The following is a 27,162-nucleotide window of genomic DNA, read 5'->3' as shown; positions in this document are numbered from 1 at the left end:
ATATGGAAATATCACCAAGATTAAAATTGGGCACATTTTTGTAAAGTGAATTAGGAAGTTTTTTGGAGATTACGTTTGTACCATTAAACTTGACTATTCATGATGCACTGATATAGAGAATATAAAAGTTGGAATTGTGGTGAGGATTATACATGTATATGAAATTTTTAGATATGCCACCATATGAAATACATATACGACTTCTGTATTCACAATCCAGTTTTAGTGTTACTTATCCCACTGTAACTTGTTTTTTTTTTCTTACAGGAGTGGAACCAAGTTTGGTCATTGACTCTGATACCTCATCTGTGACAATGCACAAGGTGCATGTTCTGAAATGCCCTTTTGGATATCACTGTTGTACTGGGATGTTATCTGATTGACTGTAGTCTTTTGTTACTCTGCACATGTTGCAGCCTCTCATATCAGTAAGCTGTTTCTGACTGTAGGGTCACCTTTCGCAGGATGTTATTTGGTTATTGGATCAATTTAAAAATCCTAGACACAGTCATACATGAAAACCTAACAGCACTGCAGTTTCTGAGGTACTCATACCAGTGCATCTGGCACTGACTACCATTCCATATTAAAATTCACTTAAATCTTGCTTATTCTTGCAATGAACTGCGTGTGCATGCATGTGCACGTACACCCCTTAGATATCCATCCAGATGCTTTATATTGCATGGTACAAACACATGATGCTGTTACCGAAGAAAAAAATTCCATTTCACAAAAAAGGGTAGGTTTACCTAATAAAGTGGACACATGTATACACTGTATCTCACACTCTTCATCCATTACAAACAGACTTCCTCCTCTTAAAAACTTTATCAGCAAATTAACAAATCCCTTAAAATAATCTTTATGTAATTTTAACTTACAAACATTATCCACTGTAATATCCTCTACAATCATATATGAATTAATCTGAAATCACAATAATTTTGAACATACAAATGTAACATGTGAACTAGATTCAACCTGTCTGCTACTATATCAACCATAATCTGCTAAATTATGAATTTTAACTTTTCTTTTAGTCCAAGTCCAGTTATTATAATCACCACATTAGCTTTTTAAGACACACTGGCTCCTCTTTTCACACTGTCAACCCTAGAAATGAAATCTAAAAGTGTCCCTTTCTTGACCAGATTGATCCCAGCCATAAAGCATAGATAATTTGTTTAATATTAATATTGATGTAGGCATATCAAGTTTAATGTCTAAGTTTGCTGATGATGCAAAGGTGAGTAGAGTGGTTAATGACAGTAATCAGATTTGTAATTTTACAAATTTCACAGTAATTTTACTTCAACAAGGCATGGATAAATTAAGCAGATGGGCTGAAAAATGGAAACTGAGGTTTAACATTGATTTGGGTAGCATACCATCTGGGTAATATCAAAATCAAGGTAGTGCAGTAAAAAGGTCTAGGAGTAATTGTACATTATGGCATGGTGTTTTCTAAGCAGTGCAGTGCTAGGAAAGCCTACAGTGTTCTGCTAATGATATACAAGGATTTTTCCAGCAGGGACAAAAAGGTGATTAATCCACTGTAGAAGGCAATGGTTAGGTTGCATCTTAAATACTGTACACAGATTTTGAAGCCCCCTTTAAGGAAGAATGTAGATTTGTTGATATGGATACAAAGTGAAGCAATGAGATTAGTCAGGAGTCACAAAAGGATATTCTTATGAAGAAACATTTGAGTTCTGTAAACTGCAGCATCTGATAACTAGGCATCTATGAGACCTGATTGAACTGTTTAAGGTCTTGAATGAGTTTAAGTAAATGAAAAGCTGATAGTAACTTTACTCTTTCACAGACAACACACAGAAGAAGGGGACATAAATTTAAATTGAAAAAGGATGGTTGCAAGGGATCTGCAGAAATTTTCTTTCAACCTGAGAATAACTTATCACTGGAATAAACTTTTGCCTAGTGTTGTGAAAGTGGGAAGTTTGAATAAATTTAAAGGGGGATTGAACAAATTATTCAAAGGAGAGGTAAACAAAGTGGGTTCATATGTGAAAACCCCTGGGTTCTACCCAAATAATTTTTATTTATTATTATTATTTTTTTTTTTTTTGTGGCTGATGTTGTATAAGCTTGCTTGATTCCTTGCATGACTTTACTAATACTAATACTGGGTAATCGTATATTTACTAACTGAGACCTACTGACATCTGTGAGAAAAACAGAAATAAATATTGAAACAGACTGTCATAGCAGTATTCTATATTTTAAACAAATAACAGAACAGCCTTTCAGTGTTATTTATTTAAAAACATTGATTGTTGAAGAAACTGGTGGATACTGAAATTCATTTTGGTTGATTATTAATACCATGGCACTGCCAGAGGCAGTTCAAATTCTACTGATGGCTAATTACAAATAAGGACATGGCAGTCCTCAACTTACATATTGTAGGCTTATAAGATGCTGCGGCGTAAAAGATGCACCCTAATTTTGTAATGGTAAATTTAAGAAAAAAAAACTTAAAAAAAATTTATTGTTAATACAATGGAAATTTAAAATTCAATAAAAATAAAACCCAAAAACCAATAAAGAAAGGCATAGGATTATTACTCTTATTATTTTAGTATTATTCAACTTCAGATTCATTACTGATTTGATCATCATTCTCTTCACTAGTATCATTGTCACTCTCAAACAATAAATGATAGGTGTCGTATCATTGTTCCCCTCTATCATCTATTTATTCCATTGATCCCATGCATTATATCTAAATGGCTTATATTTTGTTGACTTTTTTTGAGCTCTTGTATCCATAGCCAGTCTATGGATATAAGAGCTCAAAGATTCTACCATGATTTGACACATGGAGTTGTATCCCAATGTGCTAACTCTTTTCCCAATAAATTTATCGTCATTATATCCGATATGTGATGATCTATCACGACAATTCTAGAAACGCAAAACCATTGAAAGACGTCGAGCACGGGAATGTCATCACCTTATGAAGAGGCAGCCAAAAAAGGCAAAATTAAGTGGATGTTTGTTGGAAATGATATTCCTGTAAAATTGCTAGCGGAGATAATCCCTACACAGGCTGCGACATAGGGAAGAGGCGGGGGAAAAGGAAGCACAAAAGATGCCAAAATAAGTGTGCAATGGCTGAATTTTCCGTGTCACCACATACAAGCTTATTGCCCAACTGCTGCTAGCCATTGTGGACTGAAGTGTGCTGCTATACAGTTTATAGAAATTGTCAGTTTAACAACCGGTTCACAAAATTCTTGAAAATTTAACAATTGACTTGTGCGAGCTGGTTCCAGCACACAACTCTTGGTAACCCTAACTTCAATGTATAGAGAATATGCATCCATACAATATATTTATGAAGGTATAATGAGAGAGAGAGAGAGACAGAGAGATACTCACAAGATAGATTGTGCCATGATACAACCCCACCAGTCCTCACATTTGCAGTCTGCTAAAATTTAAGTAAAAAAAAAACACGTTTCTTATAAATTCACAGTTTTTAAATAATGATTTGCATTTCTTTTTCAGTAATATTAATCAAGTAACTCAGTATTTAACAAATACAGAAAAAGATATATATATATATATATATATACATATATACAGTATTACAGTAATTATCTTATATATATATATATGTGTGTGTGTTTAAGAATAGATAAGTCTGATAAAGTTTACACAGATGGAGGTGAAAAGTACACAAAGTGCCAAGGACTAGAAAAGTAAGAATAGTAGAAAAAAGAAGTACTGTAGATTTGTAAAAGCCAAAGAATGCTAATATCCTAAAGGTTCATCATAACTTTTCATCTCCATCTGTGCAAACTTTAACAGACTTATCTATACTTTTGCATCCTTTACTGCTGCTTTGCACATTTTGGTACATCTGTCACACCTTGCTTATTTTTATTCTTCAACTGAAACTTTGATTTTATTACATTTAATATATATATATATTATATTAAATGTAATTAATAATTTAATATATTATATAATATATATATATATATGATAATTACTGTAATACCAAGCTAACGATAACACTACACATTATAACACTATAATTTTTACAATTAAAAACAGAATATAATAATCATTGTATAACACATTACACCAACCACAAAGTAAAAAGAAAAGCAATTGGTACCTCAAGGCCACTGGTGAGGAGAGGAGACTTACTAGCTTCCTCTCCTCACTCAACACCATAGTGTTAATATAGAGGGCAATAGTGAAACTACAAATTCTACTCCTCCTCCCCACTGTACGAGATTTGTGTCTCTCTGTGCTTGTTCAAAATCATACAATACTAGTCATAAGGCCCCTTTGATTCTTTGCCCCCCACCTCCCCATGGTGGTGGTGGTATGGTCTTTTGCCACTGATAGAAGGAAAGCCTAGAATGACATTGAGTCATCAATTGATTTCCTCATAACTATAAGGGATTATCAATGTAGCAACTGAAGACATTAAGCAAAAATATTAAAAATGGCAGCAAAGGTAGTAAGCAGGCCCTTAGCCATGATTATGAGGGCATCCTTAGACTCAGGAGAGATCCATTTGGACTGGAGGTATGCAAATGTATTCCCAGTTCACAAAGGGGGATTGAAATGCGACACAAGTAATTACAGGTCTGCTAGTTAAACTTTTGTTCCTGGGAAAATAATGAAGTCGCGGATTAAAGAAGCACTGCAGGATCATGTAGACAAAACTGCAGTTATAATTCAGAAACAGAATGGGTTTGTTAATGGGAAGTCTTGTCTGACCAATTTGACTGGATACTATGATATGGTATCATATCATAGTATCATTGGTCACAAAGCAACTGGATGCAAAAAATAATTTTTATATATACTTGGATTTCAGGAAAGCATTTTATACTGTTGCACATGGAAGACTACTGTACAAGTTGAAGCAGTATGGCATTAAGGGCAAATTGCTGCTATGGATAAAGGGATGGTTGAGTAGGAGAAGACAAAGAGTGGTAATCAATGGACACTGCTGTTCGTGGGCTAATGTTATTAGTGGTGTCCCCCAAGTGTTCGTATTGGGCCCATTGCTGTTTTCTGTATTTATCAATGATATTGATAAAGGTAAATCAGGCTTAATGTCCAAGTTTTCAGATGATATGAAGGCTAGTAGGGTTGTTAATGACAGTAAGGACAGTATGCTACTGCAACAGGATCTGGAAAAGTTGAGCAGATGGGCTGAGAAGTGGCAACTGAAGTTTAACATTGACAAATGCAAAGTGCTGCATATGGGTAGCAGTAACCCCAGAGTAACATACCAACTGTGTGGTACTACACTCAGGGTAGTGGAGAATGAAATAGACCTGGGAGTAATTGTGCAGTCAGATATGAAGTTTTTGAGCAGTGCAAAAAGACTGTAAAAGTAGTTAATGGGGGTCTTGTCAATGATATGTAGGAATTTTGCAAGCAGGGATAAGGAGGTGATTATCCCCTTGTATAAAGCAATGGTCAGGCCACACCTTGATTACTGCATACAGGTCTGGACGCCTCATTTCAGGAAATGATGTAGAGCTTTGGAATGAGTACAGAGAAGGGCAACGAGATTAGTGAGTGGAACAAAGGGTCGCTGTTACCAAGAAAGGCTTAAGTTCTGCACATTGCAGAACTTAAGCCCTTCTTGGGTCTAGAGACAAGGCACCTGCAGGGTGATCTGATTGAGGTGTATAAGGCCTTGAATGGTTTGAGCAAGCTTAACACTGATGAGATTCTTCCTCTTGCTCAGAATCCACACCTGAGGAGGCATAAATTCAAATTGAGGAAAGACAGTTGTAGAATAGATGTGGGAAATTTGCCTTTAGCCAGTGGGTGGTTGATTGCTGGAACAAACTTCCATCTGTCGTTGCAGAATATGAATAAATAAACTAAAATAAATTCAAGGTTGAACAAGACAAACTTTTGGAGTGAATGGATGGACTTAGTATATACGTAGTCTAAATTTGATCGCAGCTCGAGGCTTTAGCCCAAAATACATCTTAGTCTAAACACATCACACACCATCAGGCATCTCTCATATTGTGGAGTTATACTTCATAACTGTTTTGCCATCATTGCAACACTTGGGTACCTACTCACCCACCGAAGAAGAGCCAAATAGATTGAAACGGTGCAGTCTTGGTGGTGGTGCCTATCTGAGAATAAGTAACATTAGTCTTCTCCTTAGGTGAAGTTACTTATTTGAAGTAGTGCAATATCATGGCAGCCCGCTGTGAAGGTATTCACAATATGAGATATAACGTAAAACGATGCTGCCTTATAAATATTCTGTTTATTCAGAAATGGCTGTGTATTAATGATGCTATTACACTTAATATATACATAGTGAATGGATGGGTAAAACATGAAGGTTTTTTTGGCTGATGCTATATAAGCTTGCTTTCTTGCATCATATTCCTCTACTAATGCTAATATACACAAAGGGAATAAATTTAAATAAAAATGGGATAACTATAGACTAGACCTTTTCTTTCTTTCTTTCTTTTTTTTTTTTTTGCAAGGTTGAAACAGAAGTAGGCTTATGTTAAAAAAAAAAAAAAAAAGCTGTTCAAGCAACATTTATCTCCCAAATTGTGAAACTTATTTCACAAATTATTTATTATCCCATAATGTCACTTATTTCTATGATTAATTGTTAAAGATGGGGATAGCACAAAAATCCTCCTAGTTATATTTAAATTAATGAGTATATACCCCACTCTAAATAATTTAGTTATTTTTGAGGCATGCAAAACTGGGTAAAAAGTGCAAAATTTATACAGAAGAATTTATTTTTATTTTTAATCAAAATCCAAAACAAGTTTTCTTTATCTTTAAACTAATTTATTTAAGAAATTTTAAATATAACAAATAGACCAACTTACTTCCATCATAATGATCATGGCTCATTCCAATATTATGTCCTAACATATGAGTGACTGTAATAGCAACAAGGTGTGGTTCATAAACGTTAGAGTCCTGGGGGCAGAAAAATTCATTATAATATATTATAATTTTTAAATGGTTTGCAAAAGAGACACAAATTAAAAGTAATTATCATATATTCCAGCATATAATTCAATTTCTATTTTTTACCTTGAAAATTCATGCTTAATCATACATTGAACATATCAGTTGACTCCCCCTTTTTATATTTTTTGTTGTTTTCGCATCTCATATAATGGTGTATTAAAATAAAATATACATAATAACCACTATATACTTTTTAATTCAATTATTTCTATTGTTTCTTTTAAAAGTTTACATTTTGACAGTTTATTAAACTGCAGTGTATGCTGTAAAGAAAGGGGTAAGCAGGTACTCCCTTATTTAGAAGGTTACCAAAACCTACATGAATAGGTGATGCATAGCTGACATGACATTGCTCTTATTGATACTATATCTGTATGCGGAAGGCTTTGATTAAATAAACAAGCCATTCCAACTTAGTATTATACTGCAAATTGGTTTCTCTATAAACAATTCCTAAATATGGAAGTGCATTTACTACAAGAAACTGGAAATCTTGAAGTTTACTGTTTGAGAACTTGAAAATTAAACTGGAAAACATAATTCCCAATGAATCCCATGAACTATTTTCATCTAATGAATAAGATGAACAAATTCCTGCATTTCCAAAGCTATGTAAAAAAATATGTAACAAATTGTAAATATGTTGGTATTAATTCCTATCTTTCTAATCCTATGCACCCTTTAATTCGTTTAGGATTATATACTTGGCATATAAGTTGACCCTAAAAATTTTACGCAATTAGTGCTTCAAAGTTCTACTTATGCCAGAATATACAGTGGTTCAGCTATAACTGAGCTACACAAAAGCAATTAAAATAAAGAATTTAACCTGGTAAAAAAAAAAAAAAAAAACCACCACATGTTTATTAAAAAGCTCCTGATCAAAAAAGAATTAAACTTGCAACTTGAAATAATAATCAGCCCTTCAGATGTACTTTTAAACCACAGGAGTGTTTTACACCGTGCAATTAGTGTAACTTATAATATTCAACCAAGCTTTTAACTATTTATCATACCTGAATAAATTCATACTATTTTTAGGAATCAAGTAATTTTTGGACATGAAATGGAATTGCCATCACTGCAGTGAAATGTTACGAAACTGGACATTTACATCACTTGAGAATATTTTAGAAGTGGGCAATTTTCATTCGGCTAGATGAAAAAAAATGTATCAAATGTGTTAAGATAAGAATACAGTCAACACACAATGTACACTTTACAGTCAGATACTGAAATGATGAACAAATTCAATATCTAACAAGAAAGATCTTCTTTAATGATTCTGAACAGACCAAACACATAAAAATCATTGAGTAAGGAGATGATACAAAATCTACCAACTGAAACAGTATATCAGTGGTAACATGATAATTTTTAAGTAATATAGCAAAGATAAACTCAAAACAGAGTGGCTGCTTTAATACTACTTAAATGTATAAAGGTTTTCAATGGTTTCAACCTTCACTGTGGCTAACCATAATGAACATTGCACTGATATAGTTTTAAGTGAATAATAGCATTAACATTAGTAGAGGCATATGATGCAAGAAATCAAGCTTATGCAGCATTGGCAAAAAAAAAACAAAAAAACTTCCACTTCACCCCTCCGTTCGTTTGAAATACCTGTCCAGCTGAGCCTTAAATTTATTTAGGCTATCAACTTCCACAACAAGCGATGGAAGTCTGTTCCACCAACCAACTACCCACTGGCTAAAGTCAAATTTCCGCACATTTATCCTACATCTGTCTTTCTTCAATAATAAAACAGGCCTACGTGCTCTGGATTCATAATGCGAAAGACAATGCGAAATAAATTTTCGCATTGCCTTTCTTCAATTTGAATTTATGCCCTCTCAAGTGATTATTCTTAGCAAGAAGAAGAATCCCATCAGCATTGAGCATGCTCAAACCATTCAAGGCTTTATACACCTCTATCAGATCACTTCACCGGTGCCTAGTCTCCAGACACTATAATTTGCAAAACTTAAGCCTTTCTTCGTAAGAGCAACCCTTTGTTCCATTCACTAATCTTGTTGCCCTTCTCTGTACTCGTTCCAGCATCTCTACATCCTTCTTGAAATGAGGCCTCCAGACCTGTATACAGTACTCAAGGGAAGGCCTGACCATTGCCTTATACAAGGGAATAATCACCTTATCCTTGCTAGAAAAATTCCTGTATATCATTGACAAGACACAAAGAGCTACTCTTGCAGACCATCTGCACTGCTCAGAGAACTTCGTATCTGCCTGCACAATTACCCCCCCAAGGTCCTTTTCATTCTCTACCACTGTCAGTGTATTACCACAGAGTTGATACGTTGCACTGGGGTTGCTGTTTCCCATATATAGTACTTTACATTTGTCAATGTTGAACTTCATTTGCCACCTCTCAGCCCATCTGCTCAATCTTTCCAGATCCTGTTGCAGCAGCATAGCATCAGTAGTGTCCTTAACAACCCTGCCAACCTTTGTATCGTCTGCAAACTTGGAAATTAAGCTAGATATACCATCATCAATATTATTTATAAATACAGAAAACAATAATGGACCTAACACTGAACCCTGAGGGCCTCCACTAACAACATTAGTCCATGATGAGCAGTGTCCATTGATTACCTCTCTCTGTCTTCTCCCCCTCAACCACCCCTTTATCCATAGCAGCAATTTGCCTACAATACCACACTGCTCCAATTTGTGCAGCAGTCTTCCATGTGTAACAGTATCAAAAGCCTTTCTAAGATCCAAGTATATAATATCAAAGTTATTCCCTGCATCCAGTTCTTTTGTGACTGCATCATAGTATCCAATCAAATTGGTCAGGCAAGACTTCCCCTTAACAAAACCATGCTGTGTCCGAGCTATAACTGAAGTCTTGTCTAGATCATCCTGTAGTGCTTCTTTAACAAGTGCCGCCATTAATTTTCGGGAACAGAAATTAAATTCATAGGTCTATAATTACTTGTGTCAGCCTTTGATCCTCCTTTGTGAATTGGGGTCACATTTGCACATCTATAGTCAATGGGTACCTCCCCTGAGTCCAAGGAAACTCTCATAACTATGGCTAAGGGTGTGCTTACTTCCTGTGCTGCCGCCTTTAATATAACTGGATATATCCCATCCAACCCAGGAGCCTTTCTTGTGTTTATCTTCAACAATTTCTCCTCCACTTTACTCTCAGTTATTACAAGATTATCTAGCTTACTGCCAGACTTAAATACACCTCTGGCATTCCCCTCGCTGAATAACTCCTCATGTGTAAATGTCGAGGCAAAATATTCATTTAGTTTGTTAGCTACCTGAGCAGGATCATCAACAGTTGAACCATCGATATCAAGTGGACCAATCTGATTCATCCCCTTCCTTCTAGAGTTTACATAAGTAAAGAACTCTTTGCATCCTTTGCCAAAGATTTCTCATAATCTGCTTTCGCCTGCCTAACCTCCTTTGTAACTTGGTTACAGATCAACTTATATGTATCATAGACTTCTGTGTCACATGTTAACTTATATGTATCCCATGCATTTTTCTTCTCTGCCATATGTCTCATTAGTTCATCTGACATCCATTTAGGCCTAAACCTTGAACAATATTTCTTAGTTGGTATGAAAAGCCTAGTAGCTTCCAAGATAAGTTCTTTGAATGCTTCCCATTTTGAATTTGCTGTTGGTAACATCAGTTGGTCCCACTGTATTGAATTTAAATACTGTCTCAGACCATCGTAGTCGCCTTTACGAAAGCAAAAACCTTCCCTTTACCCCTGATGGTAGTTATCTCTTTGAGTAAATTCCACTTCAGCACACTGTGATCACTACCACCTAGTGGTTCCTTTATCTGCAGATTCTTAATGCATGAAGAATCACTACTGATAATCAAATCAAGAGTATTACTCTCTCTAGTTGCCTCCCGAACATACTGATGTAGAAAACAATCATCCAATAAATACGCAAAAGCCTTGCTAGTGTGTGTGACCAACCCACAAATTCAGTCAATATCTGGGAAATTAAAATCCCCCATTATAAGACTCTGATTTACTGGCCCACTCTATTTCCATGTACAGCTTCTTATTATACTCATCAGAGTCATTAGGCCTATAGCATACTCCTACTCTCAATTTTGATCTCCCAATGCTTATGTCATTATGTCATAATGTCATATATTATGTCATAATATAATGAGAATGTTGAATCATCGCTATATAATACATGATGAGTCCTTTTAGAAACTACTAAGCTAAGGCAAATGAAAATGCATTTAGCATGTAAGAGTAGGGTTTGTTCAATATTCTCATGTTCTGGATACAGCGGGAGAAAAAAAGGGATTGTATGGTTTGTCCAGTCAGACATAGCTGATTTATATTCAGGATTTTTCTAGTGAGGGATGACCTTCTGACAGAAATTCATGGGCTTCTGATCCTTGTTACTGGATATTTTGACTAAGAATATATGGGAGGTCTTGCACCTTCTCTCATGATTCAATTTTTTGTGAGGCTAGTAGAAAGGCTAAGTCTGGTAACAAACCAGCTTAGCTGACCTTGGGGGAGATTTGAGAACCAAGTTCAATGCAGTCATGTGGATGAGGTTGTTGACAAAGCTTCTATGAGATATCTACAGTGGTAATACTTCCTTACCATTCTATAAGGCTGAGATTTACACAATCACCAGCAGAAAATAGCACCGGGTAGCAAATTTAATACTTCCTCCTGTTGCGGCGTCTTTGTAATTGTTTAAGTTTCTTGATTCTAGTGACTGATAAAAAGTGGTAGGATTCCTGGGAATAGGAATCTTTAATTTGATATTTTCCACAAATTGTAGGAAATTTCAAAATTACAGTTCTAACATTTTTATTCTTACTGTGTATTATGTTAAAACAGTACAGAAAATAGGAATTCTGACATCGCAATAAGTTATTTAACTAATCAAAATATAAATAATTCTTAAAAATAAATAATCACTAAATTTATAATATTAAATTTTTTTAAAAAGCATGAGGCATCAGTAGTGTTGTTGCTTAAATGATGGTCTCCCCCCCACCTTCTGTCTGGTAACAAAATTAGCAGAATTAGATAACATTCTCAGTCAATGTTGGTTTTAGTGTTTTAATGCACCGAGCAAAAATAAAATACACGTCTTCAATTTCTGTGCTTACATATACAGAATGGGTCATATGTCAGTTTACCAAGAAATAATTTAAACAATTAAAAACCTGAAGTCAATTTCAAGCCCATATTATTTTATTAATATTATATTTGCATGATGCTATTTAGTACCATAACAATAATAGTAATACACAATAATATAACAAAGATTATTCAAACTGTTTTTGATAATTTACTTCTCGATAAACTGCATCTCTTCTTGGTAAACTGACCCACACTGTATATTTAATTCTTCATTAATGATTACAATTGTTTATTGTAATCATTAAGAGATTCAGGAGATTTAAGCAAGCTGATATTTCCATTCCAAATGTTTTTATAGTAAGAATAAAATGTCAAGATCCAATGCATTCTTTTTTGATGCTTTGATGGAGAAACACAAAATTCAATTTCTTCAATTTTATCATTATAAATGTGATTAATTATCATCATCATCATGAACTTGGTCCGGCTTAGGTCTTTTAAGACTTGTTCTGCTGTAGCTCATGGAGGTGATCTTGTTCTCGCCATCATTGTCTCGGTCGACCAACATCTCTCTTGCCTGTAGTTTTGTAGTTAAAGGCTCATTTTGGGATACGGTCTGGGTTCATTCTTTCTATGTGGCTGATCCATTTTTCCTGATACCGTTTTATGTCATTTACTATGTTATCTGCTTTTAATTTTTCGCGGATCTCTAAATTTCTTTGGTGGTCTAGTCTTGTAAAGCCTAATAATGGTCTTAAAAATCACATTTGTGCTGCTTCTAGTTTGTGTGAATATTACTTATTTATGACCCAAGTCTCACAGCTGTAGAAGAGGGCTAGTTTTTTAGTGATGTTGGCAGTCGTAATTTTGTTTCAGTTGTCATTTGTTTTCCGAAGTGGCGTTTAATCATTCCATTCATTTTATTATATTTCTGTAGTTTAGTGTGGATATCTTTCCCTTTATTTGATATTAAATTTCCCAAATAGGTGAAGTCAGATATTTGTTCTATTATTTTTTATCAATAACAATTTTGACTCTTTGCATGTTTTTTCCACATAATCCCATTGATCTTGTTTTTGAGGTGGAGATTTTCATCTCGTACTTTTTACCTATTTTATTAAGTTCATTTGCTGCTATCTGTAGTTCATCTTTGGATTTTGCAATTAATGTGATTAATTATAAATGTGATATTTTATGATTTTAACTGTAGAGGTCAATTGGAAATAATCATAATTCAAATTTGATTCAATGAACTTCTGGATACCTTTATTAATTTACTATTAAGACAATGTTTTTGTCTTTTTCTCCTAAATAAAACTAGTTTTTTTATATAATTCATTATTTAATTTGCAGTTAATTCTATTAAGGGTTATTAAAAAAAATAATAAAAACCTGATGAGTCCTTCACTAATTAAAATCCCTATGATTTAATGACCAATTTTATCATTTACTGCAAAATATCATAAACCTTTTTAATAATAATAAAATGTTCTGTTTATATTCTGAAATTTAATAATACATCTACTCTTAATATCATACTAATGATATTAAGAGTAGGAGACCGGCAGAATTACTTAACAAGTACAGGTCACTGTTGAAAAAAAGCCATGAATTAGGGTTGAATTTGAAAGTGTCTGCAATTCTGCCGAGACATGATAGGACGGAGTATATGATGAGAGCCTTGTCGATCAATTCGGCCCTGGAAAGATTGTGCAAGGCTCAAGGGGTAGAATTTTTTTCTGCCTGGTCTGTACTTGTTAACAGGAGAGATGGTTCTACAGGGATGGGATACACTTAAATAGAAAAGGTGCAAGAATATTTGCTGATGCTATCGAGGCAGTGTTAGGTGGGTCAGAAAACTACTAGCTTGGAGGGATACAAGGACTAATAGATTAACAGTAGCCACTGGCAGAGGTGAAAGTGATTCTTGCACTGCTTCTATTGGAATGAGCAGAAGCCTGGAAAACAAGATGCAGGATGTTTCAGAGACTGCTGGGAGTCATTGCGGTACAAGTAAAAACATGGGTTGTGTTAGGGTAGCTAAGAAAAGGAACAGGTGCATGTACACTTGCGTGAACACCAATGCTAGGAGTTTGGTAAATAAATTTGATGAATTTGAGATATTGCTCAAAGCATCAAAGGCGGATGTTGTTGGGATATCAGAGACGTGATGTCACACAGATATAAGGAATGCAGAACTGGAATTTGGGGAGTACAACGTCTACAGAAAGGATAGACAGGATAGGAAGGGAGGAGGGGTTATGCTATTAGTTAAGAAACACATAATATCCAAGGAAGAAGCCAGTCGACATTGCTGGACAGTGCAGTGTCGAGTCAGTTTGGTGTGACATAAGCATTGTGAGATCAAAATTGAGAGTAGGAGTTTGCTATAGGCCTAATGACTCTGATGAGTATAATAAGGAACTGTACAGGGAAATAGAGTGGGCCAGTAAATCAGAGAATCTTATAATGGGGGATTTTAATTTCCTAGATATTGACTGGAATTTGTGGATTGGTCACTCACACACTAGCAAGGCATTTATGGATTTATTGGATGATTGTTTTCTACATCAGCATGTTTGCATGTTTGCAAGGCAACTAGAGGGAGTAATACTCTTGATCTGATTATCAGTAGTTATTCTTCATGCATTAAGAATCTGCAGACAAAAGAACCACTAGGTGGCAGTGATCACCGTGTGCTGAAGTGGGATTTACTCAAAGAAGTAACTATCATCGGGGGTAAAGGGAAGGGTTTTTGCTTTCGTAAAGGCGACTACGATGGTCTGAGACAGTATTTAAATTCTATGCAGTGGGACCAACTGATGATGTTACCAACAGCAAATTCAAAATGAGAAGCATTCAAAGAACTTATCTTGGAAGCTACTAGGCTTTACATACCTAAGAAATATTGTTCAAGGTTTGCCCTAAATTGATGTCAGATGAATTAATGAGACATATGGCAGAGAAGAAAAATGCATGGGATACATATAAATTAATGTGACGCAGAAGCCTATGACAGATATAAGTTGATCAGTAACCAAGTTACAAAGGAGGTTAGGCAGGCAAAGGCAGATTATGAAAAATCTTTGGCAAAGGATGAAATGAAAAACAGCAAAGAGTTCTTTACTTATGTAACTCTAGAAGGAAGGGGGTGAATCAGATTGGTCCACTTGATATCGATGGTTCAACTGTTGATGATCCTGCTCAGGTAGCTAACAAACTAAATGAATATTTTGCATCGACATTCACACATGAGGAGTTATTCAACGAGGGGAATGCCAGAGGTGTATTCAACTTTGGCAGTAAGCTAGATAATCTTGTAATAACTGAGAGTAAATTGGAGGAGGAAATTGCTGAAGATAAACACAAGAAAGGCACCTGGAGTGGATTGGATCTATCTAGTTATATTAAAGGAGGCAGCAAAGGATGTAAACAAACCCTTAGCCATAATTATGAGACCTTCCTTGGGCTCAGGGGAAGTACTCATAGACTGGAGATGTGCAAATGTGACCCCAATTCACAAAGGAAGATCAAAGGCTGACACAAGTAATTATAGACCTGTGAGTTTAACTTCTGTTCCCAGAAAATTAATGGAGGCACTGGTTAAAGAAGCACTGCAGGATCATCTAGACAAGACTTCAGTTACAGCTCGGACACAGTATGGTTTTGTTAAGGGGAAGTCTTGCCTGACCAATTTGATTGGATACTATGATGCAGTCACAAAAGAACTGGATGCAGGGAATAACTTTGATATTATATACTTGGATCTTAGAAAGGCTTTTGATACTGTTGCACATGGAAGACTGCTGCACAAATTGGAGCAGTGTGGCATTGGAAGCAAATTGCTACTATGGATAATGGGGTGGTTGAGGGGGAGAAGACAGAGTGGTAATCAATGGACACTGCTCATCGTGGACTAATGTTATTAGTGGAGTCCCCCAGAGTTCAGTATTGGGTTCATTATTGTTTTCTGTATTTATAAATGATATTGATGATGGTATATCAAGCTTAATGTCCAAGTTTGCGGACGATACGAAGGTTGGCATGGTTGTCAAGGACACTACTGACACTATGCTGCTGCAACAGGATCTGGGAGGGTTAAGCAGATGGGCTGAGAGGTGGCAAATGAAGTTTAACATTGACAAATGTAAAGTACTACATATGGGAAACAGCAACCCCAGAGCAACGTATCAACTCTGTGGTACTACACTGGCAGTGGTAGAGAATGAAAGGGACCTGGGGGTGGTTGTGCAGGTAGATATGAAGTTCTCTGAGCAGTGCAGACGGGCTGCAAGAGAAGCTCATGGTGTATTGTCAATGATATATAGGAATTTTTCTAGCAGGGATAAGGAGGTGATTATTCTCCTTGTATAAGGCAATGGTCAGGCCACACCTAGAGTACTGTATACAGGACTGGAAGCGTCATTTCAAGAAGGATGTAGAGCTGCTGGAACAAGTACAGAGAAGGGCAACAAAATTAGTGAATGGAACAAAGGGGTGCTCTTACGAAGAAAGGCTTAAGTTTTGCAAATTACAGTGTCTGGAGACTAGGGCACCAGCGAGGTGATCTGATAGAGGTGTATAAAGCCTTGAATAGTTTGAGCACTCTCAATGCTGATGGGATTCTTTCTCTTACTCAGAATAATCACTTGAGAGGGCATAAATTCAAATTGAGGAAAGACAGATGTAGGATAGACGTGCGGAAATTTGCCTTTAGCCAGCGGGTGGTTGGTTGGTGGAACAGACTTCCATCCCTTGTCGTGGAAGTTGATAGCCTAAATAAGTTTAAGGCTCAGCTGGACAGGTATTTCGAACGAACAGAGGGGTGAAGTGGAAGTGGTTATTTTTTATTTATTTTTTTTTTTTGGCTGATGCTGCATAAGCTTGCTTTCTTGCATCAAATGCCTCTACTAATGCTAATGTTTCTTTCTTCAGCTTACAGGAATCTGTACAGCTGGAGATAGTTGTCCAAAATAAACTGCAAAATTTGCTCTTATTTTTATTACAAGTTTTAGGAATATGTACTTTTTTTGTGAACCCATACACTAGATTTCTTCAACTGTGAATTAACTTGTATCTGTCAAGCTTTATTGGCTGCAACATAACCTGCTAACTTGTTTCACTTTTATCACTAGGCAGGTTTTTAAAGAAGATAATGTCAGTTCCAAATGTAACTCTTTTTCACTAAACAGAATGATTCAAAAATTATAACTCATCCTTTTTGTACTATTCAGGTTTATTTGTGTAGTTGTGTTGAATAAGATGTTAATCAGAGATTGGTTTCCAATTGACAATCACATCTGAATCAGTTGTGAATGTGGTCCACTTGTACATATCAGAAAGTATTTTTTTCTCCTAAACACCATGCACTATAAAAATTATTTTCAAGCATGTTCACATTTTCATCAGCTAACAACGATATAACAAAATTAAGAGTATTTTAAAATCACAAATCTTAAAATTATCCTTACCTCACTTACTCCAACAGCTTTAGCAGTGCATATACTATCTGGAACTGCCATGCCAACTTCACTACCCCTAAATTTATGACCTCTAAAAAAAGTTCACAGAACTGTAATAGGTGAAAAATTCACAGGCATAAAATTAAAATTAAATGAAAGGAGTGTCACTTTTAATTTAATTAAATTTAATTACAATAAAATAAAATTAAATCAAATTAAAGGAGACACTTCATATTTGAGCATGAAAGTTTTAACTTTATTTGCTATATCTGGTTACAAAGTGTTTAAATTAGCAAAGTTTCAGGATTCACGGCAAAAAATCAGGCCTGGGGGGGGGATTTCAGGTGAGAGAAAATGCTACACTTTACACTGATAAAAATAGTCATCCCTGCAGGCTGAGGCATGAGAAGTCTTTGGCTCATATTAACATTAGAAGGAAAGGAATGAATCATACGGGTGAACTAGATATTAATGACATAACTATTGATCATCCTGTTCTGCGTTTCTGACAACAAACTGAAGTTAAGTTAAATGATTCTATGATAACTGAGGGGAAATTGGAACAAAAATTGTTCAGGCTAAAAGCAAATAAAGCACCTGTAGCTGATGGATTCTATCCAGTTATACAAAAATAAGCATAAAAAGAGTTAAGTAAACCTTTAGCCATAGTTATATGAGCATCTTGGGATTTAAGGGAGGTCCCTATGTACTGGAGATGTGAAAATGTCTCATCTATTCATGAAGGGTGATCAAAGGGAGAAGTGAGTATAACTACAGTCTTGTAAGCTTAACTTCTGCTCCATAAAAAATAATAGCCAGTGATCAAAGATGTAATGACAGATCATCTTGACAGGAATGCAATTATATGGAAATCACAGCATGGATTCATTAGCATTGGCATTAATAGTGGCATATGCTGCAAGAAAGCAAGCTTATAATACAGCTTCGGCCAAAAAACAAAAAAGTGAAAATTAAGCAAAGATCTCATCTGACAAATCTGATTGGATAATAAGGCAGAGTAACAAAGGAACTAGATGAAAAAAATATAATTCTGACATCATATACTTAGATTTGAACAAAGCTTTTGATACTGTTCCACATGAAATATGATTGCTTTATAAATTAGAGCAGTGTGGCATTAGGGACAAGTTATTAGCATTAGCAGAAGCATATGATGCAAGAAAGTGAGCTTACATAGCATCAGCCAAAAAAAAAAAAAAAAAAACCCCTTCCCATTCCACCCATCCATTCACTCCAAAAATTTGCCCAGTTTTTCCTTGAATTTATTTAAGCTATCGACTTGCACAGTGACAGATGGAAGTTTGTTCCAGCAATCAATCACCTGCTGGCTAAAGGGTAGTTGATTGTTATGGATAAAGGGATGGTTGAGTGACAGAAAGCAGAGAGTATTAATGGGCACTGATCCCTTTGGACTAATGTTATTAGTCAAATGCTTCAGGGTTCAGTGCAGGGATTATTGTTTTCAATATTTATTAACAATATTGATGAAGACATATCAAGTTTAATGTCACATGTTGCAGATGATATAAAGGTTGGGGTGGTTAATAACAGAAATCAGCATAAGGTGCTGCAACAAGAACTAGAAAAATTAGCGAAATGGGCTGAGAAGTGGCAATTGAAATTTAACATTAAAAAAATGCAAGATACAATATATGACAACCAGTAAGCCCAGAATAAAATACCAATTTGGTGGTACCACACTTGAGGCAGAGGAAAAAGAAAATGACCCGGTGGTCAGGTCAACAAAGTTCTCTAAGCAGTGTAGACAGCTTGCTAGGACATCTTATGTCAATGATACACAGGAATTTTGCCAGCAGGGACAAGGAGGCGATTGTTCCATCGTATAAGTGACCTCTTGAGTACTGCATACGGGACTGAAAGTAGTGACACAGCTAAAATTTTTGGACCCATATGCAAAGATCACTGAAGGTTCTACTCTTCTTTCACCCACAGAAGAGAATCAGTAGATGATAACATCTGGGCCCATTAAAAATGGTCTGAAATTTATTGAAAAGGAGCAAGAAATCATTACAAATGACCAACGTGCAATGCTCCTAATGATTTCAGAAGATCCACAAGCTAATAAGAAAATTCAACAAATAATAACCTGGGATTTGAAGAAAATGAAGGTCTGTGTGCAGTTTGTTCCACATTCGTTAACAGATGATCAATGACAGGCACGAGTCAAATGCTGCAGAGAACTCGAGGCCGTTGAAAGCAAACCCAACTTTTGTGAACTTGATTGATACGGGTGATAAGAGATGATGTTTTCAGTACAACCCTATGGCAACGTATAGAGTGAAAGCTGGCAAACTCTCCCAAAGCCAAATAAAAAAATCAAAACCATGCTCATCTCTTTCTACGATAGCAAAGGAATTGTGCACAAAAAGTTTGTGCCCATTGACCAAAGTATTACTGCTACCTACTATCTGGATGTTTTGAAACATTTGTTGCAGAGAATCTGTCTTGTGTGGCCTTTAGTATGGAGAAGAAGGCGGTTCGTCTTGAATGATAATGCACCAAGCCACAAGGCTGTCACTGTTTGGGAGTTTTTTATCTAGCAAAAGAAGTCTGCCTACTGTTGCACCCATTGCATTCACCAGACTTAGCCCTGTGTGACTCATTTTTGTTCCTGAAGCAAAAGGCACCACTGAAAGGCTGTTATTTTGATGATTGACAACATTCAAAGAGCTGTGACAAGAAAGTTGAACAGTATACTAGTCAGAGCCTTCCACCAGTTGTTCCAGTTGCTTTGTGATTGTTGCATGCAGTATGTGGACACAGGAGGAAATTGCTTTGAATAAACCATAGTTAGTTTACTCATACATGGGCTCATTAGTTTTTCTAGTATCAGTCTCATTTTCCAAATGCCGCACTATGTATTACTTTTATGTATATTACTATAAGCAAAACAATATGTACTGTTGCCAGTCACTTTATATCAATGCTTATAATAAAATGTTGAAAACACAATTTAAAAAGTTTATTTTATACAGCAGTCAAAATGACCGGCAATGGCAGTTTCAGATATTTTTGTTAGCTGGCAGTCTTAGTGTTAAGGGAGGCAGCACAAGAGTTAAACAAAGCTGTAGCCATAATTATGAGAGCATCTCTGGAATCATGGGAGGTCCCTATGGACTGGAGATGTGATAATGTATCCTCAATTCACAAAGAGGAGTGAAAGGGGGGGGGTATTAAAAGGTAATAAAAGTAATAACAAACCTGTTAGCTTAACTTCTGTTCCAGGGAAAATAACAAAGATGCGGTTGGTTTTGATTTTATTGGCGCATTAGCTACTGAGGCTATAATGCGCCAAGACCAAGTCATATATAAAAAATTTTAAACTTTCAGTGACCCAATTACTTAGGTCACTATGTCAAAATGTATAACAAATGTATAAAGGATAAATAAATAGAAAATCACAATAAAATGTGAATTTTATATATGAGCAAAAACGTTTATTGATTTTAAAAAGCTAAAAACGGCAGACACATAGTCATTGTCGGATAAAATCTGACTGAGTGTATAAGGCTCAGCCGGATGACTAAAAACGGTAAAATATAAATCACGCTCTTATCTAAAACGTGGACACACGGTTAAAATGTGATGAATAGTTACAATGGTGCCGCAGTTCTCGCACATAGGACAGTCATCCGCCCTCAGCAGAAAAGCATGTGTAAGATGACTGTGTCCTATGCGGAGACGAGCTAGAACAACTTCCTCTTTGCGGTTCCTGCACAGACTAGACTGCCAGTGTTGGATTACAGGCTTTATCTGATAGAGCTTGTTTGTGACTTGCTCATGCCAAGATTGTTGCCATTGGGAATGTAATTTAGTTTGTATTAGCTGCCTGTAGTCTGTATAGGGAACTAACAGGCAATAAGTGTTGTGTGGTTCTGGTGATCTGGCCGCAGCATCTGCCAGTTCATTTCCCCTGATCCCAATATGGCTCGGAATCCAGCAGAAACGGATGTCGAATGAACACTCAAACAGGGAATGTAATGTCTGCTGAATCAGTGTCACAATCGGATGAGGATTATACCTCATCCCCGATAAAGCCTGCAGTGTACTTGAAGAGTCAGTGTACACCATACATCTTTGGTGCTTACGGGTTTTAATGTGGTCCAAGGCTAGCTCAATAGCATACAACTCAGCTGTGTATATATGCTGCATTCGTGGGGAATCTTCCTAGAGATAGTACTATCTGGAAAGATAGCAGCAGATCCTACAGACAACTCTGATTTTGAGCCATCGGTGAACACAGGCAAAATATCAGAGTAATTGGATCGGTGGACAGCATAGAGTTGCTGGTAGACAGATGATGAGGTCTCAGACTTTACCCATTTCTTAAGGGAAAAGTCACAGGATGGGATATGAGCATGCCAGGGTGGAAGAGTTTCTTTTGGTGTTTTTGCAACCTTGTCTACCGTGATGTTAAACTCTCTGAGTAGCTCTTGGACACGAATACCAAAAGGTCCATTGGCAGTCTGACGGGTATTGTACAAGTTTTCCCAACGTGGCTCGAAAACGGGTGTCCACGTAGGATGGTCTGGCAAGGATTTCAACTTTAACGCATAGTTTAAAGACAGCTGCTTATGTCGAAGGGGTAACGGTGGTTCATTTACTTCGATGTATAAGCTCTGGACAGGAGATGTTCGAAATGCTCCAGTAGCGATACAGATAGCCTGATGGTGGACAGGGTCCAACCATTGGAGGACACTATCTCTGGCTGAGGAGAATACCTGGGACCCGTAATCTAATTTGGATCGTACAAGTGCACGGTAAAGCCGTAGTAGGGTGCATCGATCTGCTCCCCAACGCATGGAGGACAGAGAGCGGAGAATATTTAGTCCCCTCGTGCATTTTGTATGAAGTTGACGAATATGTTCCAGAAAGGTCAACTTTTTATCAAACACAAGTCCCAAGAATTTTGTGTCTGACACTACTGGAATAACATTTTGTCCGAGCCTTAATTCAGGTTCAGGATGAAGATTACGCTTGGGATAAAAGTGCACGCAAACGGTCTTCTCCGGCGAGAACCTGAAGCCATTAGCAAGTGCCCAGGAATTAAGGCGATCAATGGCTTTCTGCAGTTGTCTTTCAATAACCCTCATGTTGCATGACTGACAAAATATGCTAAAGTCATCAACATAGAGGGCACAGTTTACAGTTGGAGGAAGTTGTTCTGTGATGGAATTTACTTTGATGGCAAAAAGCGTGACACTTAATACTGATCCTTGTGGTACTCCCTCCTCTTGGCTGAAGGAACGAGTGAGTGAGGATCCCACACGAACTTGGAAAGATCGATTGGCTAAAAAGTTTTTAATAAAAATGGGGAGTTGCCCCCTAAGACCAAGGCTATGCAGATCTTTTAAGATGCCAAATCTGCAAGTTGTGTCATACGCTTTCTCCATGTCAAAGAACACCGACACCAAGTGTTCGCGTTTTAGGAAAGCATCCCGGATGGATGCTTCCGTTCTAATAAGATGGTCCAAAGTGGACCGGTTCCTTCGGAAGCCGCACTGGATGTTGGAGAGAAGGTCATTTGATTCTAGATACCATATTAAACGATAATTAACCATTCTCTCCAGGATTTTGCACAGACAGCTAGTCAGAGCAATAGGACGATAATTGGTGGTGACTTTTGGATCCTTTCCTGGCTTAGGAAAGGCAAGAACGATTGCCTTTCGCCAGGAGTCCGGAAACTGCCCTTCAATAAAGATTCTGTTATACAGAAGGAGCAGACAATCCATAGATTATGGTGAAAGATGTTTAATCATTTCATAATGGATGCCATCTGGTCCAACAGCACTTGCTTTGGAAAGAGTGAGGGCTCTTTTCAGTTCCTCTATAGTGAATGCCCCATTGTAGGGATAGAGCCCCTTGGACTTAAAATTAAGTGCTTGTTTTTCCAGTTTATGTTTCAGGACCAGGAACTCTGGGGAATACGAGGATGTTCGGAGATGTTAGAGAATGTTTCCCCAAGAACATTGGCTATTGCAGTTGGATCTGCAATAGTGCATCCATTATAATCTAGGATTGAAGAAGGGTGGGATGTATATTTTCCCTTCATTTTCCGGATTTTATCCCAGACTACCTTAGAGTTGGTAGACTGGTTAATAGATGATGATGTAAAACGGATCCACAATTCCTTTAGACTCTGATGACGGATGTAGCGTGCTTTGGCTCGTGCACGTTTGAAGGCTATAAGGTTGTTCGTGGTAGGATATCGCCGAAATATCCCCCATGCTTTGTTTTGAGCCTTTTTTGCTGTTGTGCATTGTGAATTCCACCAATGTTTGGGAAATGGTGGAAACCGGGCAGATGTTTTTGGGACAGCATTCGCAGCTGCTTGGACAATTATTTCTGTGATGTACTTTACTGCGTCACTGATCGGCTCCCGACTGACTGTACTGAGGTCAAAATTTGCCTGATGTTGGAAGGCATTCCAGTCACCATGATCAAACTTCCACCGTGGTAACCTAAAAGGAAGACATGGTCTTCCACTGTGTAACAAGGTTATCACAGGGAAGTGATCATTTCCGTATGGATTCTCCTCCACTTCCCAAGTGAGTGAAGGGAGTAGAGAAGGGGAGCAGATAGAGAGATCAATGGCAGAAAAAGTATGGGTAGGCATGTGGAAGAAAGTGTTTGTTCCAGTATTTAAAAGGGAAAGGTCATTGTCATTGAGCATACGCTCTATGACTCGTCCCCTTCCATTTATGTTAGCACTACCCCACAGGGTGTTATGTCCGTTAAAATCCCCGAGAAGTAAGAAAGGGGTAGGCAACTGCATTAGAAGATCATCAAGGTCTTCCTGGGAGATGTCAGTCCCAGGTGGCAAATAGATAGAGCAGACCGTTAATAAAAATCCCACCGTAAGGCGAATTGCAACAGCTTCTATGCTAGTTGTAATTAGCAAAGGGCTGCAATGGGGTCTGGTTACCCACAAGGATAGCCACTCCCCCATGAGCAGAGCCATCAGCAATTCTATCCTTTCGAAAAATTGCGATGTTGTGCATGGTGGGATCATCATTTGCCTTTATATATGTCTCGTGCAAGCAAAAGCAAACTGGCTCATGCTTTTGCAGGAGGGCCTTGATGTCATCAATATTTCGCTGGAATCCACGACAATTCCACTGTAGGAATTTAGCCATTATTTTGGCTTGGTAGGTCCATCAGGCGGCTTCCGAGGTGCTGAGGGCTTACTTTTTATCAGTCTTGGATTTGTCTTTTTTGGGGAAGAATGGATGCTGTCCCGTGTCCATTTCTTCCTCCGCAAAGAGTTCCAAGACTGAATCTTCGGGTACCTCCTTCTGCTCGACATCCATGTTTTCTTGGGTACTAGGGGGGACTTCCCCTTTCTTATTCTTTTCTTTCGTAATTACCTTGGTTACTTGTGGAGCATTAGGAGGTACTGATATAGGAGTGGCAGCTGATTGGTTTTTCTGTGCAGGTTTTTGAGAACTTAAGAGATAACGTGCGATGGGAATAAAAGACTCCTTTGGAGGAATGGTCATGTCCGTCTGAGTTCCGATGGAACATCTCCCTGCTACCTTCTGGGCGTAGGTAGGTTTGTTGACATTCAGGGGTTTCACCGATTTCCTTGCCTCCTGGTACAATATGTTTAGCTCTGCCTTCAGCCGTTAAATTTCTTTTTCTTCTTTCCACCTCTGGCATGCTCGTGGGTAGGCCGGGTGTTCGCCTTCACAGTTAATACAGGTGGGTTTTGCGGCTGAACATGCTGTTGTTTCGTGGTCCTTTGCACCACATCGAGCGCATGCAAGGACTCCATGGCAGGCCATTTGAAAATGTCCATACTTCTGGCATTTAAAACACCGTAAAGGGTTTGGAACGTATGGACGCACTGAACAATTGATGTATCCAGCTTTAATATCGTCAGGAGGTTTAGGAGAGTTAAAAGTCAGGATAGCGCTCCTGGTTTTAACAATTTTTCCATCCCTTCGCGCAGTAATTCTCTTGACGGCAATAACTCCCTGTGGTTTTAATTCGGAGCAGATTTCCTCCTCGGTTACGTCGAGAAGGTCCCACTCCGAAATGACACCTCTCAATGAATTGAGTGTTCTGTGTGGTGTCACTGTTATGGGTACTCCTCCGATTGATGTTATTTGGAGTAGATGTTCCGATTGCCTGTCATTTTTAGTTTCAATTAAAAGGTCTCCAGAACGAAGCCTCTTAACTGATTTGGGTGAACCTGCTAACCCCTCTAACCCTTTTTGAATAAAAAAGGGCGACATTTTACCAATCGGTGTTTCATTGGTAGAATGCATAATTAGGAACCTTGGGACAGGCCCTGATGGTAATTCGATTCACTGCCTCTTTTTAGCAATAATGCTATCTGTCTCCTTTTCATTGATTTCAGATAGGGACCGGGTTGGGGGCCCCCTGAAGAAGTAAGTTTATCAGGATTCATAGAAGTTTTATTTTGGTTCAGTGCCCGGGCTCCCCACCCACCATGGAGCCCAAAGGGACGCCCACTATCCGGCAAGCAATAAATGCGCTCGGGAGTGGGACGCCAGGGCTACCCAGATACCCGCACCGCCGCCAGCCTGAATCCTATCCCTCGGACCGTGAGGGTAGGGGCATGGCATTGACACGGTTGACCCTCGCAGGCGAGCCTACTAGCCGATTGATCCTAGCCGGGCCTTCCAGGACCTCCCATCTTGTCGAAGCAGGGGCCAAAGTGGTGTATTGAAGCTGGGCCCCTCAACCACCAGGATCCCCCTTTCCGAATTTCCACGGGTTGCAGCGCACGGCAAACACGCCGGATCCCATTGATGCAAGCCTGGAACCTGGGCTGTGGGCGTTAGATCCCAGTGATGCTAGTCTGGAAGTCCAGCAGCGTCACTGGGAGGTCCCCTCACCACATACAGGTGCCCACGTCGAGGGGAAAATAACGGAGACACTGTTTAAAGAAGTAATATAACACCATCTAGATAGGAATGAAATTATACTGCAGTCACAGCATAGATTTATTAAGGTGGGGGATGACCTTCTGATTGGATACCATGACACAGCAACAAAGGAACTGGATGCAAAAAATAATTTTGACACCAGAACTATTACTGCATCTCAGGTTCCCCGGAAGAAAGTGGATCAACAGTTACTTTATGAATGCACTCTTATCTTCTCTAATAAATCCACAACCCGTATTTGGAACAGTAGCTTACGCCTGCCCAAGGAAAAGCCCTCTCAACTTTGTTTTTCTTGGCCATACTTTCCTTTTCTTTCAAGTCTTATGTTGACATTTTTGCAGCTTTTCCAGCCCCTTTTTGCAATTTCAGCCTTTCAATGCATCATGCAGGGCTCAACAACTAATTAATATAATAGTTAATATTATATTAATTAATAACTATTAATAACCTTATAATAGAGTCACCGAAAATTGAAACTTCCCATGGGAACAGTGCATTCTGCTGTGGAGGATCCCCCTGTGCCATGTATAGAGTGTAGTCTCCAGCATTGTTCTAGGTGACTGAGTGCTTTAAGGGTCCCTCTTAA

The 27,162-nt window shown here is 37.7% G+C and overlaps 1 protein-coding gene across 1 annotated transcript in view; it reads right to left on the bottom strand.

Annotated features, from left to right (window-relative positions):
* LOC150079395 (disintegrin and metalloproteinase domain-containing protein 11-like) overlaps positions 1 to 27,162 on the bottom strand; it is a 445,660-nt gene that overhangs the window by 242,357 nt on the left and 176,141 nt on the right. The window contains exons 13-15 of the mRNA XM_090383050.1: positions 17,629 to 17,710; positions 6,888 to 6,981; positions 3,409 to 3,460 (exon numbers count right to left, since the gene is read on the bottom strand). Coding sequence (XP_090239176.1) covers positions 3,409 to 3,460; positions 6,888 to 6,981; positions 17,629 to 17,710 — 228 coding nt within the window. The remainder of the gene's footprint in view (positions 1 to 3,408; positions 3,461 to 6,887; positions 6,982 to 17,628; positions 17,711 to 27,162) is intronic.

Source organism: Mastigoproctus giganteus, chromosome 10 (genome assembly GCF_048544385.1).
Source record: "Mastigoproctus giganteus isolate SK-2022 chromosome 10, ASM4854438v1, whole genome shotgun sequence".
NCBI lineage: Eukaryota > Metazoa > Arthropoda > Arachnida > Uropygi > Thelyphonidae > Mastigoproctus > Mastigoproctus giganteus.
The sequence above is the reverse complement of the archived record's forward strand: the minus strand, read 5'-3'. Positions and strand labels throughout refer to the sequence as shown.